The sequence below is a fragment of the Pan paniscus genome, chromosome 3 (assembly GCF_029289425.2).
Source record: "Pan paniscus chromosome 3, NHGRI_mPanPan1-v2.0_pri, whole genome shotgun sequence".
Lineage (NCBI taxonomy): Eukaryota > Metazoa > Chordata > Mammalia > Primates > Hominidae > Pan > Pan paniscus.
Genome location: NC_073252.2, coordinates 187,884,436 through 187,904,138, shown reverse-complemented (window position 1 = coordinate 187,904,138; position 19,703 = coordinate 187,884,436). Strand labels below are relative to the sequence as shown.

General features: G+C 70.8%; 1 protein-coding gene and 4 pseudogenes across 1 annotated transcript; all 5 read left to right on the top strand.

Moving 5' to 3' along the window:
- Positions 1–2,841: 2,841 nt before the first annotated feature.
- Positions 2,842–5,409, top strand: LOC134730223 (proline-rich protein 36-like; annotated as a pseudogene).
- Positions 5,410–6,156: 747 nt separating this feature from the next.
- Positions 6,157–8,718, top strand: LOC134730222 (proline-rich protein 36-like; annotated as a pseudogene).
- Positions 8,719–9,465: 747 nt separating this feature from the next.
- On the top strand, positions 9,466–12,033 carry LOC134730221 (proline-rich protein 36-like; annotated as a pseudogene).
- Positions 12,034–14,183: 2,150 nt separating this feature from the next.
- LOC134730220 (double homeobox protein 4C-like) lies at positions 14,184–15,670 on the top strand. Its single transcript, XM_063603600.1, has 2 exons — positions 14,184–15,440; positions 15,578–15,670. Exon 1 carries the CDS (start codon positions 14,184–14,186, stop codon positions 15,282–15,284), a length of 1,101 nt encoding a protein of 366 aa, XP_063459670.1. The 3' UTR covers positions 15,285–15,440; positions 15,578–15,670.
- A 410-nt stretch (positions 15,671–16,080) lies between these two features.
- LOC134730328 (lysine-specific demethylase 6B-like) lies at positions 16,081–18,460 on the top strand (annotated as a pseudogene).
- The last annotated feature ends 1,243 nt before the right edge of the window (positions 18,461–19,703 follow it).

Genomic DNA, 19,703 nt, shown 5'->3' with positions numbered 1-19,703 from the left:
TATAATGTTGAAAAATAGAGATGGGGAGAGGAACAGAGACAGAGAGAAAGGGAGGAATGGAGAGAGAAAAGGACAGATGGACAGAGGGACATTGGAAAAGAGAAAGTGGGGAGGGGGGAGGAAGGGAGGTAGGGAGGGAGGAGGGAGGAAGGGAAGGACAGAGGGAGAAAGGGAGCAAGAGACAGAGAGAGGAAAGCAGAGAGAAAAGCGGTCTTCTGCCTCCAGGACCAGCAGGACCTCGCACTCCGGGAAAATGTTGGGTGCCCAGTGCAGGCTGAGTGCTCGGCCGACAGCCACGTCTGCTTGCGGGGCGCTCACCAGCTCACCAGCCCTCCGGACCGCCAGCCCGGGTCACTTCATCCCGGAACAATTCAGACGAATTCCGCCTCCCAAGGAATGAGAGAATTGCCCAGAGAGCAATGAGCCGAGACTCCGGTGATTGTCCGTTTTTAATCCACATGGTTCACAGATGACACAGCCCCACGTTGAGCCTGCAACAGAGCGCGAGGCGGATACTCCCATCCACACGGGAGTCACACTCAGGCCGAGTGAACCGTGATTCCGGGTTCCACGTTCCTTCGTCCTCTGCAAGGGGGCCTGTTGCTCACGTGTCTCCCGCCCCCGAAAGCGTGACCATGTTGACTGTTTCCCGAGCTCTGCAGGGACACAGAAACCTCCAGCGAAGCGTGGAAAAGCAGCATCGTGACTTCGCTCTCCTTTCCAGTTTCCAAACCGGCCACAGTGGAGAATCCCCTTGTTGCAGGAAACAGGAATCCGTCGTCAGGCCGTGATGCACCCGACGTTTCTTTTCTCTGCAGTTTCGCTCTCGTTTTCTACATGAAAATGAACGAGATCCACACCCCTGCGCGCGTGAGACTATCACGGCAATGGCGACACCCACAGGCATTGCCGCCTTCCCGGAGAGGGCCTGGAAAACTCAAGACTGTCATGGAAGTTCAGTTCCACACTCCACCCTTCAGGGTGGTTTCTGCCTGAAAACTGAGTCAAGACAGCGGCTTCCAGTTTCCATAGAATTACGGGAGAGCCTCAGAGAGCCAGCCCCCGAAGCCACTCTTTCCCTCCAATCCGGCCCTACACCCACCCACCCCACAAGGCCCTGGTCCCTGCGGTTTTCGGCTTCGGAGGGCGGGCTACCCCGGGAACTTGGGCCCCGAGCTCATGCATATTCATAACGCGGTGGAGGTGGTAGGTCTTTCTAAGGGCCTCCAGGCTGCACCTGCCGCAGCGCTCCTCCGAGCCTTTGAGAAGGATCACTTTCCAGGCATCGCCGCCTGGGAAGAGCTGGCCAGAGAGACGGGCCTCCCGGAGTCCAGGATTCAGATCTGGTTTCAGAATCGAAGGGCCAGGCACCCGGGACAGGGTGGCAGGGCGCCCGCGCAGGCAGGCGGCCTGTGCAACGCGGCCCCCGGCGGGTGTCACCCTGCTCCCTCGTGGGTCGCCTTCGCCCACACCGGCGCGTGGGGAACGGGGCTTCCCGCACCCCACGTGCCCTGCGCGCCTGGGGCTCTCCCACAGGGGGCTTTCGTGAGCCAGGCAGCGAGGGCCGCCCCCGTGCTGCAGCCCAGCCGGGCCGCGCCGGCAGAGGGGATCTCCCAACCTGCCCCGGCGCGCGGGGATTTTGCCTACGCCGCCCCGGCTCCTCCGGAAGGGGCGCTCTCCCACCCTCAGGCTCCTCGGTGGCCTCCGCACCCGGGCAAAAGCCGGGAGGACCGGGACCCGCAGCGCGACGGCCTGCCGGGCCCTTGCGCGGTGGGACAGCCTGGGCCCGCTCAAGCGGGGCCGCAGGGCCAAGGTGTGCTTGCGCCACCCACGTCCCAGGGGAGCCCGTGGTGGGGCTGGGGCCGGGGTCCCCAGGTCGCCGGGGCGGCGTGGGAACCCCAAGCCGGGGCAGCTCCACCTCCCCAGCCCGCGCCCCCGGAGGCCTCCGCGCGGCAGGGGCAGATGCAAGGCATCCCGGCGCCCTCCCAGGCGCTCCAGGAGCCGGGGCGCTCGTCTGCACTCCCCGGCGGCCTGCTGCTGGATGAGCTCCTGGCGAGCCCGGAGTTTCTGCAGCAGGCGCAAGCTTTCCTAGAAACGGAGGCCCCGGGGGAGCTGGAGGCCTCGGAAGAGGCCGCCTCGCTGGAAGCACCCCTCAGCGAGGAAGAATACCGGGCTCTGCTGGAGGAGCTTTAGGACGCGGGGTTGGGACGGGGTCGGGTGGTTCGGGGCGAGGGCGGTGGCCTCTCTTTCGCGGGGAACACCTGGCTGGCTACGGAGGGGCGTGTCTTCGCCCCGCCCCCGCCACCGGGCTGACCGGCCTGGGATTCCTGCCTTCTAGGTCTAGGCCCGGTGAGAGACTCCACACAGCGGAGAACGGCCATTCTTTCCTGGGCATCCCGGGGATCCCAGAGCCGGCCCAGGTACCAGCAGGTGGGCCGCCTACTGCGCACGCGCGGGTTTGCGGGTTTGCGGGCAGCCGCCTGGGCTGTGGGAGCAGCCCGGGCAGAGCTCTCATGCCTTCCCACCACCCCACCCCGCCGCCTGACCGCCCCCTCCCCACCCCCACCCCCACCCCCCACCGCCGGAAAATGCGTCGTCCCCTGGGCTGGGTGGAGACCCCCGTCCCGCGAAACACCGGGCCCGCGCAGCGTCCAGGCCTGACGCCGCTCCGGCGGCTCTCGCCTCCTCTGCGCCTCCGCGCCACCGTCGCCCGCCCGCCCGCCCGGGCCCCTGCAGCCTCCCAGCTGCCAGCACGGAGCGCCTGGCGGCGGAACGCAGACCCCAGGCCCGGCGCACACCGGGGACGCTGAGCGTTCCAGGCGGGAGGGAAGGCGGGCAGAGATGGAGAGAGGAACGGGAGACCTAGAGGGGCGGAAGGATGGGCGGAGGGACGTTAGGAGGGAGGGAGGGAGGGAGGCAGGGAGGCAGGGAGGAACGGAGGGAAAGACAGAGCGACGCAGGGACTGGGGGCGGGCGGGAGGGAGCCGGGGACAGAGGGAGGAAGGCAGGGAGGAAAAGCGGTCTTCGGCCTCCGGGAGTAGCGGGACCCCCGCCCTCCGGGAAAACGGTCAGCGTCCGGCGCGGGCTGAGGGCTGGGCCCACAGCCGCCGCCGCGCCGGCCGGCGGGGCACTCATTCGCCCCGGTTCCGTAGCCCAGGGAGGGAGTGGGCGGTTTCCTCAGGGACAAAAGACCGGGACTCGGGTTGCCGTCGGGTTTTCACCCGCGCGGCTCACAGACCGCACATCCCCAGGCTGAGCCCTGCAACGCAGCGCGAGGCCGACAGCCCCGACCACGGAGGAGCCACACGCAGGACGACGGAGGCGTGATTTTGGTTTCCGCGTGGCTTCGCCCTCTGCAAGGCGGCCTGTTGCCCACGTCTCTCCGGCCCCCGAAAGGCTGGCCATGCTGACTGTTTGCTCCCGGAGCTCTGCGGGCACCCGGAAACATGCAGGGAAGGGTGGAAGCCCGGCATGGTGCCTTCGCTCTCCTTGCCAGCTTCCAAACCGGCCACACTGCAGACTCCCCATGTTGCCGCACACGGGAATCCATCGTCAGGCCATCACGCCGGGGAGGCATCTCCTCTCTGGGGTCTCGCTCTGGTCTTCTACGTGGAAATGAACGACAGCCACACGCCTGCGTGTGTGAGACTGTCCCGGCAACGGCGACACCCACAGGCATTGCCTCCTTCATGGAGAGAGGGCCTGGAACACTCAAGACTCCCACGGAGGTTCAGTTCCACACTCCCCTCCACCCTCCCAGGCTGGTTTCTCCCTGCTGCAGACGCGTGGGAGCCCAGAGAGCGGCTTCCCGTTCCCGCGGGATGCCTGGAGGGGTCCGGGGAGCCGGCCCCCGAAACGCGCCCCCCTCACCCCTTCCCCCTCTCCCCCCTCCACTTCGTCTCTCCGGCCCCACCACCACCACCACCACCAACACCACCACGCCCTCCCCCATCCCCCCCCCCCCACCACCACCACCACCCCGCCGGCCGCAGGCCTCGACTTGCCCTGGGTCCCTTCCGGGGTGGGGCGCGCTGTCCCAGGGGGGCTCACCGCCATTCATGAAGGGGTGGAGCCTGCCTGCCTGTGGGCCTTTATAAGGGCCGCTGGCTGGCTGGCTGGCTGTCCGGGCAGGCCTCCTGGCTGCACCTGCCGCAGTGCACAGGCCGGCTGAGGTGCACGGGAGCCCGCCGGCCTCTCTCTGCCCGCGTCCGTCCGTGAAATTCCGGCCGGGGCTCACCGCGATGGCCCTCCCGACACCTTCGGACAGCACCCTCCCCGCGGGAGCCCGGGGACCAGGACGGCGACGGAGACTCGTTTGGACCCCGAGCCAAAGCGAGGCCCTGCGAGCCTGCTTTGAGCGGAACCCGTACCCGGGCATCGCCACCAGAGAACGGCTGGCCCAGGCCATCGGCATTCCGGAGCCCAGGGTCCAGATTTGGTTTCAGAACGAGAGGTCACGCCAGCTGAGGCAGCACCGGCGGGAATCTCGGCCCTGGCCCGGGAGACGCGGCCCGCCAGAAGGCCGGCGAAAGCGGACCGCCGTCACCGGATCCCAGACCGCCCTGCTCCTCCGAGCCTTTGAGAAGGATCGCTTTCCAGGCATCGCCGCCCGGGAAGAGCTGGCCAGAGAGACGGGCCTCCCGGAGTCCAGGATTCAGATCTGGTTTCAGAATCGAAGGGCCAGGCACCCGGGACAGGGTGGCAGGGCGCCCGCGCAGGCAGGCGGCCTGTGCAACGCGGCCCCCGGCGGGTGTCACCCTGCTCCCTCGTGGGTCGCCTTCGCCCACACCGGCGCGTGGGGAACGGGGCTTCCCGCACCCCACGTGCCCTGCGCGCCTGGGGCTCTCCCACAGGGGGCTTTCGTGAGCCAGGCAGCGAGGGCCGCCCCCGTGCTGCAGCCCAGCCGGGCCGCGCCGGCAGAGGGGATCTCCCAACCTGCCCCGGCGCGCGGGGATTTTGCCTACGCCGCCCCGGCTCCTCCGGAAGGGGCGCTCTCCCACCCTCAGGCTCCTCGGTGGCCTCCGCACCCGGGCAAAAGCCGGGAGGACCGGGACCCGCAGCGCGACGGCCTGCCGGGCCCTTGCGCGGTGGGACAGCCTGGGCCCGCTCAAGCGGGGCCGCAGGGCCAAGGTGTGCTTGCGCCACCCACGTCCCAGGGGAGCCCGTGGTGGGGCTGGGGCCGGGGTCCCCAGGTCGCCGGGGCGGCGTGGGAACCCCAAGCCGGGGCAGCTCCACCTCCCCAGCCCGCGCCCCCGGAGGCCTCCGCGCGGCAGGGGCAGATGCAAGGCATCCCGGCGCCCTCCCAGGCGCTCCAGGAGCCGGGGCGCTCGTCTGCACTCCCCGGCGGCCTGCTGCTGGATGAGCTCCTGGCGAGCCCGGAGTTTCTGCAGCAGGCGCAAGCTTTCCTAGAAACGGAGGCCCCGGGGGAGCTGGAGGCCTCGGAAGAGGCCGCCTCGCTGGAAGCACCCCTCAGCGAGGAAGAATACCGGGCTCTGCTGGAGGAGCTTTAGGACGCGGGGTTGGGACGGGGTCGGGTGGTTCGGGGCGAGGGCGGTGGCCTCTCTTTCGCGGGGAACACCTGGCTGGCTACGGAGGGGCGTGTCTTCGCCCCGCCCCCGCCACCGGGCTGACCGGCCTGGGATTCCTGCCTTCTAGGTCTAGGCCCGGTGAGAGACTCCACACAGCGGAGAACGGCCATTCTTTCCTGGGCATCCCGGGGATCCCAGAGCCGGCCCAGGTACCAGCAGGTGGGCCGCCTACTGCGCACGCGCGGGTTTGCGGGTCTGCGGGCAGCCGCCTGGGCTGTGGGAGCAGCCCGGGCAGAGCTCTCATGCCTTCCCACCACCCCACCCCGCCGCCTGACCGCCCCCTCCCCACCCCCACCCCCCACCGCCGGAAAATGCGTCGTCCCCTGGGCTGGGTGGAGACCCCCGTCCCGCGAAACACCGGGCCCGCGCAGCGTCCAGGCCTGACGCCGCTCCGGCGGCTCTCGCCTCCTCTGCGCCTCCGCGCCACCGTCGCCCGCCCGCCCGCCCGCCCGGGCCCCTGCAGCCTCCCAGCTGCCAGCACGGAGCGCCTGGCGGCGGAACGCAGACCCCAGGCCCGGCGCACACCGGGGACGCTGAGCGTTCCAGGCGGGAGGGAAGGCGGGCAGAGATGGAGAGAGGAACGGGAGACCTAGAGGGGCGGAAGGATGGGCGGAGGGACGTTAGGAGGGAGGGAGGGAGGGAGGCAGGGAGGCAGGGAGGAACGGAGGGAAAGACAGAGCGACGCAGGGACTGGGGGCGGGCGGGAGGGAGCCGGGGACAGAGGGAGGAAGGCAGGGAGGAAAAGCGGTCTTCGGCCTCCGGGAGTAGCGGGACCCCCGCCCTCCGGGAAAACGGTCAGCGTCCGGCGCGGGCTGAGGGCTGGGCCCACAGCCGCCGCCGCGCCGGCCGGCGGGGCACTCATTCGCCCCGGTTCCGTGGCCCAGGGAGGGAGTGGGCGGTTTCCTCAGGGACAAAAGACCGGGACTCGGGTTGCCGTCGGGTTTTCACCCGCGCGGCTCACAGACCGCACATCCCCAGGCTGAGCCCTGCAACGCAGCGCGAGGCCGACAGCCCCGACCACGGAGGAGCCACACGCAGGACGACGGAGGCGTGATTTTGGTTTCCGCGTGGCTTCGCCCTCTGCAAGGCGGCCTGTTGCCCACGTCTCTCCGGCCCCCGAAAGGCTGGCCATGCTGACTGTTTGCTCCCGGAGCTCTGCGGGCACCCGGAAACATGCAGGGAAGGGTGGAAGCCCGGCATGGTGCCTTCGCTCTCCTTGCCAGCTTCCAAACCGGCCACACTGCAGACTCCCCGTGTTGCCGCACACGGGAATCCATCGTCAGGCCATCACGCCGGGGAGGCATCTCCTCTCTGGGGTCTCGCTCTGGTCTTCTACGTGGAAATGAACGACAGCCACACGCCTGCGTGTGTGAGACTGTCCCGGCAACGGCGACACCCACAGGCATTGCCTCCTTCACGGAGAGAGGGCCTGGAACACTCAAGACTCCCACGGAGGTTCAGTTCCACACTCCCCTCCACCCTCCCAGGCTGGTTTCTCCCTGCTGCAGACGCGTGGGAGCCCAGAGAGCGGCTTCCCGTTCCCGCGGGATGCCTGGAGGTGTCCGGGGAGCCGGCCCCCGAAACGCGCCCCCCTCACCGCTTCCCCCTCTCCCCCCTCCTCTTCGTCTCTCCGGCCCCACCACCACCAACACCACCACGCCCTCCCCCATCCCCCCCCCCCCAACACCACCACCACCACCCCGCCGGCCGCAGGCCTCGACTTGCCCTGGGTCCCTTCCGGGGTGGGGCGGGCTGTCCCAGGGGGGCTCACCGCCATTCATGAAGGGGTGGAGCCTGCCTGCCTGTGGGCCTTTATAAGGGCCGCTGGCTGGCTGGCTGGCTGTCCGGGCAGGCCTCCTGGCTGCACCTGCCGCAGTGCACAGGCCGGCTGAGGTGCACGGGAGCCCGCCGGCCTCTCTCTGCCCGCGTCCGTCCGTGAAATTCCGGCCGGGGCTCACCGCGATGGCCCTCCCGACACCTTCGGACAGCACCCTCCCCGCGGGAGCCCGGGGACCAGGACGGCGACGGAGACTCGTTTGGACCCCGAGCCAAAGCGAGGCCCTGCGAGCCTGCTTTGAGCGGAACCCGTACACGGGCATCGCCACCAGAGAACGGCTGGCCCAGGCCATCGGCATTCCGGAGCCCAGGGTCCAGATTTGGTTTCAGAACGAGAGGTCACGCCAGCTGAGGCAGCACCGGCGGGAATCTCGGCCCTGGCCCGGGAGACGCGGCCCGCCAGAAGGCCGGCGAAAGCGGACCGCCGTCACCGGATCCCAGACCGCCCTGCTCCTCCGAGCCTTTGAGAAGGATCGCTTTCCAGGCATCGCCGCCCGGGAAGAGCTGGCCAGAGAGACGGGCCTCCCGGAGTCCAGGATTCAGATCTGGTTTCAGAATCGAAGGGCCAGGCACCCGGGACAGGGTGGCAGGGCGCCCGCGCAGGCAGGCGGCCTGTGCAACGCGGCCCCCGGCGGGTGTCACCCTGCTCCCTCGTGGGTCGCCTTCGCCCACACCGGCGCGTGGGGAACGGGGCTTCCCGCACCCCACGTGCCCTGCGCGCCTGGGGCTCTCCCACAGGGGGCTTTCGTGAGCCAGGCAGCGAGGGCCGCCCCCGTGCTGCAGCCCAGCCGGGCCGCGCCGGCAGAGGGGATCTCCCAACCTGCCCCGGCGCGCGGGGATTTTGCCTACGCCGCCCCGGCTCCTCCGGAAGGGGCGCTCTCCCACCCTCAGGCTCCTCGGTGGCCTCCGCACCCGGGCAAAAGCCGGGAGGACCGGGACCCGCAGCGCGACGGCCTGCCGGGCCCTTGCGCGGTGGGACAGCCTGGGCCCGCTCAAGCGGGGCCGCAGGGCCAAGGTGTGCTTGCGCCACCCACGTCCCAGGGGAGCCCGTGGTGGGGCTGGGGCCGGGGTCCCCAGGTCGCCGGGGCGGCGTGGGAACCCCAAGCCGGGGCAGCTCCACCTCCCCAGCCCGCGCCCCCGGAGGCCTCCGCGCGGCAGGGGCAGATGCAAGGCATCCCGGCGCCCTCCCAGGCGCTCCAGGAGCCGGGGCGCTCGTCTGCACTCCCCGGCGGCCTGCTGCTGGATGAGCTCCTGGCGAGCCCGGAGTTTCTGCAGCAGGCGCAAGCTTTCCTAGAAACGGAGGCCCCGGGGGAGCTGGAGGCCTCGGAAGAGGCCGCCTCGCTGGAAGCACCCCTCAGCGAGGAAGAATACCGGGCTCTGCTGGAGGAGCTTTAGGACGCGGGGTTGGGACGGGGTCGGGTGGTTCGGGGCGAGGGCGGTGGCCTCTCTTTCGCGGGGAACACCTGGCTGGCTACGGAGGGGCGTGTCTTCGCCCCGCCCCCGCCACCGGGCTGACCGGCCTGGGATTCCTGCCTTCTAGGTCTAGGCCCGGTGAGAGACTCCACACAGCGGAGAACGGCCATTCTTTCCTGGGCATCCCGGGGATCCCAGAGCCGGCCCAGGTACCAGCAGGTGGGCCGCCTACTGCGCACGCGCGGGTTTGCGGGTCTGCGGGCAGCCGCCTGGGCTGTGGGAGCAGCCCGGGCAGAGCTCTCATGCCTTCCCACCACCCCACCCCGCCGCCTGACCGCCCCCTCCCCACCCCCACCCCCCACCGCCGGAAAATGCGTCGTCCCCTGGGCTGGGTGGAGACCCCCGTCCCGCGAAACACCGGGCCCGCGCAGCGTCCAGGCCTGACGCCGCTCCGGCGGCTCTCGCCTCCTCTGCGCCTCCGCGCCACCGTCGCCCGCCCGCCCGCCCGCCCGGGCCCCTGCAGCCTCCCAGCTGCCAGCACGGAGCGCCTGGCGGCGGAACGCAGACCCCAGGCCCGGCGCACACCGGGGACGCTGAGCGTTCCAGGCGGGAGGGAAGGCGGGCAGAGATGGAGAGAGGAACGGGAGACCTAGAGGGGCGGAAGGATGGGCGGAGGGACGTTAGGAGGGAGGGAGGGAGGGAGGCAGGGAGGCAGGGAGGAACGGAGGGAAAGACAGAGCGACGCAGGGACTGGGGGCGGGCGGGAGGGAGCCGGGGACAGAGGGAGGAAGGCAGGGAGGAAAAGCGGTCTTCGGCCTCCGGGAGTAGCGGGACCCCCGCCCTCCGGGAAAACGGTCAGCGTCCGGCGCGGGCTGAGGGCTGGGCCCACAGCCGCCGCCGCGCCGGCCGGCGGGGCACTCATTCGCCCCGGTTCCGTGGCCCAGGGAGGGAGTGGGCGGTTTCCTCAGGGACAAAAGACCGGGACTCGGGTTGCCGTCGGGTTTTCACCCGCGCGGCTCACAGACCGCACATCCCCAGGCTGAGCCCTGCAACGCAGCGCGAGGCCGACAGCCCCGACCACGGAGGAGCCACACGCAGGACGACGGAGGCGTGATTTTGGTTTCCGCGTGGCTTCGCCCTCTGCAAGGCGGCCTGTTGCCCACGTCTCTCCGGCCCCCGAAAGGCTGGCCATGCTGACTGTTTGCTCCCGGAGCTCTGCGGGCACCCGGAAACATGCAGGGAAGGGTGGAAGCCCGGCATGGTGCCTTCGCTCTCCTTGCCAGCTTCCAAACCGGCCACACTGCAGACTCCCCGTGTTGCCGCACACGGGAATCCATCGTCAGGCCATCACGCCGGGGAGGCATCTCCTCTCTGGGGTCTCGCTCTGGTCTTCTACGTGGAAATGAACGACAGCCACACGCCTGCGTGTGTGAGACTGTCCCGGCAACGGCGACACCCACAGGCATTGCCTCCTTCACGGAGAGAGGGCCTGGAACACTCAAGACTCCCACGGAGGTTCAGTTCCACACTCCCCTCCACCCTCCCAGGCTGGTTTCTCCCTGCTGCAGACGCGTGGGAGCCCAGAGAGCGGCTTCCCGTTCCCGCGGGATGCCTGGAGGGGTCCGGGGAGCCGGCCCCCGAAACGCGCCCCCCTCACCCCTTCCCCCTCTCCCCCCTCCACTTCGTCTCTCCGGCCCCACCACCACCACCACCACCAACACCACCACGCCCTCCCCCATCCCCCCCCCCCCACCACCACCACCACCCCGCCGGCCGCAGGCCTCGACTTGCCCTGGGTCCCTTCCGGGGTGGGGCGCGCTGTCCCAGGGGGGCTCACCGCCATTCATGAAGGGGTGGAGCCTGCCTGCCTGTGGGCCTTTATAAGGGCCGCTGGCTGGCTGGCTGGCTGTCCGGGCAGGCCTCCTGGCTGCACCTGCCGCAGTGCACAGGCCGGCTGAGGTGCACGGGAGCCCGCCGGCCTCTCTCTGCCCGCGTCCGTCCGTGAAATTCCGGCCGGGGCTCACCGCGATGGCCCTCCCGACACCTTCGGACAGCACCCTCCCCGCGGGAGCCCGGGGACCAGGACGGCGACGGAGACTCGTTTGGACCCCGAGCCAAAGCGAGGCCCTGCGAGCCTGCTTTGAGCGGAACCCGTACACGGGCATCGCCACCAGAGAACGGCTGGCCCAGGCCATCGGCATTCCGGAGCCCAGGGTCCAGATTTGGTTTCAGAACGAGAGGTCACGCCAGCTGAGGCAGCACCGGCGGGAATCTCGGCCCTGGCCCGGGAGACGCGGCCCGCCAGAAGGCCGGCGAAAGCGGACCGCCGTCACCGGATCCCAGACCGCCCTGCTCCTCCGAGCCTTTGAGAAGGATCGCTTTCCAGGCATCGCCGCCCGGGAAGAGCTGGCCAGAGAGACGGGCCTCCCGGAGTCCAGGATTCAGATCTGGTTTCAGAATCGAAGGGCCAGGCACCCGGGACAGGGTGGCAGGGCGCCCGCGCAGGCAGGCGGCCTGTGCAACGCGGCCCCCGGCGGGTGTCACCCTGCTCCCTCGTGGGTCGCCTTCGCCCACACCGGCGCGTGGGGAACGGGGCTTCCCGCACCCCACGTGCCCTGCGCGCCTGGGGCTCTCCCACAGGGGGCTTTCGTGAGCCAGGCAGCGAGGGCCGCCCCCGTGCTGCAGCCCAGCCGGGCCGCGCCGGCAGAGGGGATCTCCCAACCTGCCCCGGCGCGCGGGGATTTTGCCTACGCCGCCCCGGCTCCTCCGGAAGGGGCGCTCTCCCACCCTCAGGCTCCTCGGTGGCCTCCGCACCCGGGCAAAAGCCGGGAGGACCGGGACCCGCAGCGCGACGGCCTGCCGGGCCCTTGCGCGGTGGGACAGCCTGGGCCCGCTCAAGCGGGGCCGCAGGGCCAAGGTGTGCTTGCGCCACCCACGTCCCAGGGGAGCCCGTGGTGGGGCTGGGGCCGGGGTCCCCAGGTCGCCGGGGCGGCGTGGGAACCCCAAGCCGGGGCAGCTCCACCTCCCCAGCCCGCGCCCCCGGAGGCCTCCGCGCGGCAGGGGCAGATGCAAGGCATCCCGGCGCACTCCCAGGCGCTCCAGGAGCCGGGGCGCTCGTCTGCACTCCCCGGCGGCCTGCTGCTGGATGAGCTCCTGGCGAGCCCGGAGTTTCTGCAGCAGGCGCAAGCTTTCCTAGAAACGGAGGCCCCGGGGGAGCTGGAGGCCTCGGAAGAGGCCGCCTCGCTGGAAGCACCCCTCAGCGAGGAAGAATACCGGGCTCTGCTGGAGGAGCTTTAGGACGCGGGGTTGGGACGGGGTCGGGTGGTTCGGGGCGAGGGCGGTGGCCTCTCTTTCGCGGGGAACACCTGGCTGGCTACGGAGGGGCGTGTCTTCGCCCCGCCCCCGCCACCGGGCTGACCGGCCTGGGATTCCTGCCTTCTAGGTCTAGGCCCGGTGAGAGACTCCACACAGCGGAGAACGGCCATTCTTTCCTGGGCATCCCGGGGATCCCAGAGCCGGCCCAGGTACCAGCAGGTGGGCCGCCTACTGCGCACGCGCGGGTTTGCGGGTTTGCGGGCAGCCGCCTGGGCTGTGGGAGCAGCCCGGGCAGAGCTCTCATGCCTTCCCACCACCCCACCCCGCCGCCTGACCGCCCCCTCCCCACCCCCACCCCCACCCCCCACCGCCGGAAAATGCGTCGTCCCCTGGGCTGGGTGGAGACCCCCGTCCCGCGAAACACCGGGCCCGCGCAGCGTCCAGGCCTGACGCCGCTCCGGCGGCTCTCGCCTCCTCTGCGCCTCCGCGCCACCGTCGCCCGCCCGCCCGCCCGGGCCCCTGCAGCCTCCCAGCTGCCAGCACGGAGCGCCTGGCGGCGGAACGCAGACCCCAGGCCCGGCGCACACCGGGGACGCTGAGCGTTCCAGGCGGGAGGGAAGGCGGGCAGAGATGGAGAGAGGAACGGGAGACCTAGAGGGGCGGAAGGATGGGCGGAGGGACGTTAGGAGGGAGGGAGGGAGGGAGGCAGGGAGGCAGGGAGGAACGGAGGGAAAGACAGAGCGACGCAGGGACTGGGGGCGGGCGGGAGGGAGCCGGGGACAGAGGGAGGAAGGCAGGGAGGAAAAGCGGTCTTCGGCCTCCGGGAGTAGCGGGACCCCCGCCCTCCGGGAAAACGGTCAGCGTCCGGCGCGGGCTGAGGGCTGGGCCCACAGCCGCCGCCGCGCCGGCCGGCGGGGCACTCATTCGCCCCGGTTCCGTGGCCCAGGGAGGGAGTGGGCGGTTTCCTCAGGGACAAAAGACCGGGACTCGGGTTGCCGTCGGGTTTTCACCCGCGCGGCTCACAGACCGCACATCCCCAGGCTGAGCCCTGCAACGCAGCGCGAGGCCGACAGCCCCGACCACGGAGGAGCCACACGCAGGACGACGGAGGCGTGATTTTGGTTTCCGCGTGGCTTCGCCCTCTGCAAGGCGGCCTGTTGCCCACGTCTCTCCGGCCCCCGAAAGGCTGGCCATGCTGACTGTTTGCTCCCGGAGCTCTGCGGGCACCCGGAAACATGCAGGGAAGGGTGGAAGCCCGGCATGGTGCCTTCGCTCTCCTTGCCAGCTTCCAAACCGGCCACACTGCAGACTCCCCATGTTGCCGCACACGGGAATCCATCGTCAGGCCATCACGCCGGGGAGGCATCTCCTCTCTGGGGTCTCGCTCTGGTCTTCTACGTGGAAATGAACGACAGCCACACGCCTGCGTGTGTGAGACTGTCCCGGCAACGGCGACACCCACAGGCATTGCCTCCTTCACGGAGAGAGGGCCTGGAACACTCAAGACTCCCACGGAGGTTCAGTTCCACACTCCCCTCCACCCTCCCAGGCTGGTTTCTCCCTGCTGCAGACGCGTGGGAGCCCAGAGAGCGGCTTCCCGTTCCCGCGGGATGCCTGGAGGGGTCCGGGGAGCCGGCCCCCGAAACGCGCCCCCCTCACCCCTTCCCCCTCTCCCCCCTCCACTTCGTCTCTCCGGCCCCACCACCACCACCACCACCAACACCACCACGCCCTCCCCCATCCCCCCCCCCCCCCCCACCACCACCACCCCGCCGGCCGCAGGCCTCGACTTGCCCTGGGTCCCTTCCGGGGTGGGGCGCGCTGTCCCAGGGGGGCTCACCGCCATTCATGAAGGGGTGGAGCCTGCCTGCCTGTGGGCCTTTATAAGGGCCGCTGGCTGGCTGGCTGGCTGTCCGGGCAGGCCTCCTGGCTGCACCTGCCGCAGTGCACAGGCCGGCTGAGGTGCACGGGAGCCCGCCGGCCTCTCTCTGCCCGCGTCCGTCCGTGAAATTCCGGCCGGGGCTCACCGCGATGGCCCTCCCGACACCTTCGGACAGCACCCTCCCCGCGGGAGCCCGGGGACCAGGACGGCGACGGAGACTCGTTTGGACCCCGAGCCAAAGCGAGGCCCTGCGAGCCTGCTTTGAGCGGAACCCGTACACGGGCATCGCCACCAGAGAACGGCTGGCCCAGGCCATCGGCATTCCGGAGCCCAGGGTCCAGATTTGGTTTCAGAACGAGAGGTCACGCCAGCTGAGGCAGCACCGGCGGGAATCTCGGCCCTGGCCCGGGAGACGCGGCCCGCCAGAAGGCCGGCGAAAGCGGACCGCCGTCACCGGATCCCAGACCGCCCTGCTCCTCCGAGCCTTTGAGAAGGATCGCTTTCCAGGCATCGCCGCCCGGGAAGAGCTGGCCAGAGAGACGGGCCTCCCGGAGTCCAGGATTCAGATCTGGTTTCAGAATCGAAGGGCCAGGCACCCGGGACAGGGTGGCAGGGCGCCCGCGCAGGCAGGCGGCCTGTGCAACGCGGCCCCCGGCGGGTGTCACCCTGCTCCCTCGTGGGTCGCCTCGTGGGTCGCTTCCCGCACCCCACGTGCCCTGCGCGCCTGGGGCTCTCCCGCAGGGGGCTTTCGTGGGCCAGGCAGCAAGGGCCGCCCCCGTGCTGCAGCCCAGCCGGGCCGCGCCGGCAGAGGGGATCTCCCAACCTGCCCCGGCGCGCGGGGATTTTGCCTACGCCGCCCCGGCTCCTCCGGAAGGGGCGCTCTCCCACCCTCAGGCTCCTCGGTGGCCTCCGCACCCGGGCAAAAGCCGGGAGGACCGGGACCCGCAGCGCGACGGCCTGCCGGGCCCTTGCGCGGTGGGACAGCCTGGGCCCGCTCAAGCGGGGCCGCAGGGCCAAGGTGTGCTTGCGCCACCCACGTCCCAGGGGAGCCCGTGGTGGGGCTGGGGCCGGGGTCCCCAGGTCGCCGGGGCGGCGTGGGAACCCCAAGCCGGGGCAGCTCCACCTCCCCAGCCCGCGCCCCCGGAGGCCTCCGCGCGGCAGGGGCAGATGCAAGGCATCCCGGCGCACTCCCAGGCGCTCCAGGAGCCGGGGCGCTCGTCTGCACTCCCCGGCGGCCTGCTGCTGGATGAGCTCCTGGCGAGCCCGGAGTTTCTGCAGCAGGCGCAAGCTTTCCTAGAAACGGAGGCCCCGGGGGAGCTGGAGGCCTCGGAAGAGGCCGCCTCGCTGGAAGCACCCCTCAGCGAGGAAGAATACCGGGCTCTGCTGGAGGAGCTTTAGGACGCGGGGTTGGGACGGGGTCGGGTGGTTCGGGGCGAGGGCGGTGGCCTCTCTTTCGCGGGGAACACCTGGCTGGCTACGGAGGGGCGTGTCTTCGCCCCGCCCCCGCCACCGGGCTGACCGGCCTGGGATTCCTGCCTTCTAGGTCTAGGCCCGGTGAGAGACTCCACACAGCGGAGAACGGCCATTCTTTCCTGGGCATCCCGGGGATCCCAGAGCCGGCCCAGGTACCAGCAGGTGGGCCGCCTACTGCGCACGCGCGGGTTTGCGGGTTTGCGGGCAGCCGCCTGGGCTGTGGGAGCAGCCCGGGCAGAGCTCTCATGCCTTCCCACCACCCCACCCCGCCGCCTGACCGCCCCCTCCCCACCCCCACCCCCACCCCCCACCGCCGGAAAATGCGTCGTCCCCTGGGCTGGGTGGAGACCCCCGTCCCGCGAAACACCGGGCCCGCGCAGCGTCCAGGCCTGACGCCGCTCCGGCGGCTCTCGCCTCCTCTGCGCCTCCGCGCCACCGTCGCCCGCCCGCCCGCCCGGGCCCCTGCAGCCTCCCAGCTGCCAGCACGGAGCGCCTGGCGGCGGAACGCAGACCCCAGGCCCGGCGCACACCGGGGACGCTGAGCGTTCCAGGCGGGAGGGAAGGCGGGCAGAGATGGAGAGAGGAACGGGAGACCTAGAGGGGCGGAAGGATGGGCGGAGGGACGTTAGGAGGGAGGGAGGGAGGGAGGCAGGGAGGCAGGGAGGAACGGAGGGAAAGACAGAGCGACGCAGGGACTGGGGGCGGGCGGGAGGGAGCCGGGGACAGAGGGAGGAAGGCAGGGAGGAAAAGCGGTCTTCGGCCTCCGGGAGTAGCGGGACCCCCGCCCTCCGGGAAAACGGTCAGCGTCCGGCGCGGGCTGAGGGCTGGGCCCACAGCCGCCGCCGCGCCGGCCGGCGGGGCACTCATTCGCCCCGGTTCCGTGGCCCAGGGAGGGAGTGGGCGGTTTCCTCAGGGACAAAAGACCGGGACTCGGGTTGCCGTCGGGTTTTCACCCGCGCGGCTCACAGACCGCACATCCCCAGGCTGAGCCCTGCAACGCAGCGCGAGGCCGACAGCCCCGACCACGGAGGAGCCACACGCAGGACGACGGAGGCGTGATTTTGGTTTCCGCGTGGCTTCGCCCTCTGCAAGGCGGCCTGTTGCCCACGTCTCTCCGGCCCCCGAAAGGCTGGCCATGCTGACTGTTTGCTCCCGGAGCTCTGCGGGCACCCGGAAACATGCAGGGAAGGGTGGAAGCCCGGCATGGTGCCTTCGCTCTCCTTGCCAGCTTCCAAACCGGCCACACTGCAGACTCCCCATGTTGCCGCACACGGGAATCCATCGTCAGGCCATCACGCCGGGGAGGCATCTCCTCTCTGGGGTCTCGCTCTGGTCTTCTACGTGGAAATGAACGACAGCCACACGCCTGCGTGTGTGAGACTGTCCCGGCAACGGCGACACCCACAGGCATTGCCTCCTTCACGGAGAGAGGGCCTGGAACACTCAAGACTCCCACGGAGGTTCAGTTCCACACTCCCCTCCACCCTCCCAGGCTGGTTTCTCCCTGCTGCAGACGCGTGGGAGCCCAGAGAGCGGCTTCCCGTTCCCGCGGGATGCCTGGAGGGGTCCGGGGAGCCGGCCCCCGAAACGCGCCCCCCTCACCCCTTCCCCCTCTCCCCCCTCCACTTCGTCTCTCCGGCCCCACCACCACCACCACCACCAACACCACCACGCCCTCCCCCATCCCCCCCCCCCCCCCACCACCACCACCCCGCCGGCCGCAGGCCTCGACTTGCCCTGGGTCCCTTCCGGGGTGGGGCGCGCTGTCCCAGGGGGGCTCACCGCCATTCATGAAGGGGTGGAGCCTGCCTGCCTGTGGGCCTTTATAAGGGCCGCTGGCTGGCTGGCTGGCTGTCCGGGCAGGCCTCCTGGCTGCACCTGCCGCAGTGCACAGGCCGGCTGAGGTGCACGGGAGCCCGCCGGCCTCTCTCTGCCCGCGTCCGTCCGTGAAATTCCGGCCGGGGCTCACCGCGATGGCCCTCCCGACACCTTCGGACAGCACCCTCCCCGCGGGAGCCCGGGGACCAGGACGGCGACGGAGACTCGTTTGGACCCCGAGCCAAAGCGAGGCCCTGCGAGCCTGCTTTGAGCGGAACCCGTACACGGGCATCGCCACCAGAGAACGGCTGGCCCAGGCCATCGGCATTCCGGAGCCCAGGGTCCAGATTTGGTTTCAGAACGAGAGGTCACGCCAGCTGAGGCAGCACCGGCGGGAATCTCGGCCCTGGCCCGGGAGACGCGGCCCGCCAGAAGGCCGGCGAAAGCGGACCGCCGTCACCGGATCCCAGACCGCCCTGCTCCTCCGAGCCTTTGAGAAGGATCGCTTTCCAGGCATCGCCGCCCGGGAAGAGCTGGCCAGAGAGACGGGCCTCCCGGAGTCCAGGATTCAGATCTGGTTTCAGAATCGAAGGGCCAGGCACCCGGGACAGGGTGGCAGGGCGCCCGCGCAGGCAGGCGGCCTGTGCAACGCGGCCCCCGGCGGGTGTCACCCTGCTCCCTCGTGGGTCGCCTCGTGGGTCGCTTCCCGCACCCCACGTGCCCTGCGCGCCTGGGGCTCTCCCGCAGGGGGCTTTCGTGGGCCAGGCAGCAAGGGCCGCCCCCGTGCTGCAGCCCAGCCGGGCCGCGCCGGCTGCGCTCCCCGGCGGCCTGCTGCTGGATGAGCTCCTGGCGAGCCCGGAGTTTCTGCAGCAGGCGCAAGCTTTCCTAGAAACGGAGGCCCCGGGGGAGCTGGAGGCCTCGGAAGAGGCCGCCTCGCTGGAAGCACCCCTCAGCGAGGAAGAATACCGGGCTCTGCTGGAGGAGCTTTAGGACGCGGGGTTGGGACGGGGTCGGGTGGTTCGGGGCAAGGGCGGTGGCCTCTCTTTCGCGGGGAACACCTGGCTGGCTACGGAGGGGCGTGTCTTCGCCCCGCCCCCTCCACCGGGCTGACAGGCCTGGGATTCCTGCCTTCTAGGTCTAGGCCCGGTGAGAGACTCCACACAGCGGAGAACGGCCATTCTTTCCTGGGCATCCCGGGGATCCCAGAGCCGGCCCAGGTACCAGCAGGTGGGCCGCCTACTGCGCACGCGCGGGTTTGCGGGTTTGCGGGCAGCCGCCTGGGCTGTGGGAGCAGCCCGGGCAGAGCTCTCACGCCTTTCCACCAGCCCACCCCGCCGCCTGTCCGCCCCCACCCCACCCCCACCCCCCACCCCCGGAAAATGCGTCGTCCCCTGGGCTGGGTGGAGACCCCCGTCCCGCGAAACACCGGGCCCGCGCAGCGTCCAGGCCTGACGCCGCTCCGGCGGCTCTCGCCTCCTCTGCGCCTCCGCGCCACCGTCGCCCGCCCGCCCGGGCCCCTGCAGCCTCCCAGCTGCCAGCACGGAGCGCCTGGCGGCGGAACGCAGACCCCAGGCCCGGCGCACACCGGGGACGCTGAGCGTTCCAGGCGGGAGGGAAGGCGGGCAGAGATGGAGAGAGGAACGGGAGACCTAGAGGGGCGGAAGGATGGGCGGAGGGACGTTAGAAGGGAGGGAGGGAGGGCGGGAGGCAGGGAGGGACAGCCAGCCCCACCCCGGAAGGGACCCAGGGCAAGTCGAGGCCTGCGGCCTGCGGGGTTGTGGTTGTGGTGGGAGGGGTGGGTGGGGGAGGGCGTGGTGGTGTTGGTGATGGTGGTGGTGGTGGGGCCGGAGAGACGAAGAGGAAGGGGGAGAGGGGTAAGGGGTGAGGGGGGCGCGTTTCGGTGGCTGGCTCTCCGGACCTCTCCAGGGATCCCGCGGGAACGGGAAGCGGCTCCCTGGGCTCCCACGCGTCTGCAGCAGGGAGAAACCAGCCTGGGAGGGTGGAGGGGAGTGTGGAACTGAACCTCCGTGGGAGTCTTGAGTGTTCCAGGCCCTCTCTCCGTGAAGGAGGCAATGCCTGTGGGTGTCGCCGTTGCCGGGACAGTCTAACACGCAGGCGTGTGGCTGTCGTTCATTTCCGTTCCTCCCTGCCTCCCTGCCTCCCTCCCTCCCTCCCTCCCTCCTAACGTCCCTCCGCCCATCCTTCCGCCCCTCTAGGTCTCCCGTTCCTCTCTCCATCTCTGCCCGCCTTCCCTCCCGCCTGGAACGCTCAGCGTCCCCGGTGTGCGCCGGGCCTGGGGTCTGCGTTCCGCCGCCAGGCGCTCCGTGCTGGCAGCTGGGAGGCTGCAGGGGCCCGGGCGGGCGGGCGGGCGGGCGACG

Excerpts from the sequence above, each read along its gene's own strand:
- LOC134730220 (XM_063603600.1), top strand. The coding sequence starts at position 14,184 with ATGGCCCTCCCGACACCTTCGGACAGCACCCTCCCCGCGGGAGCCCGG.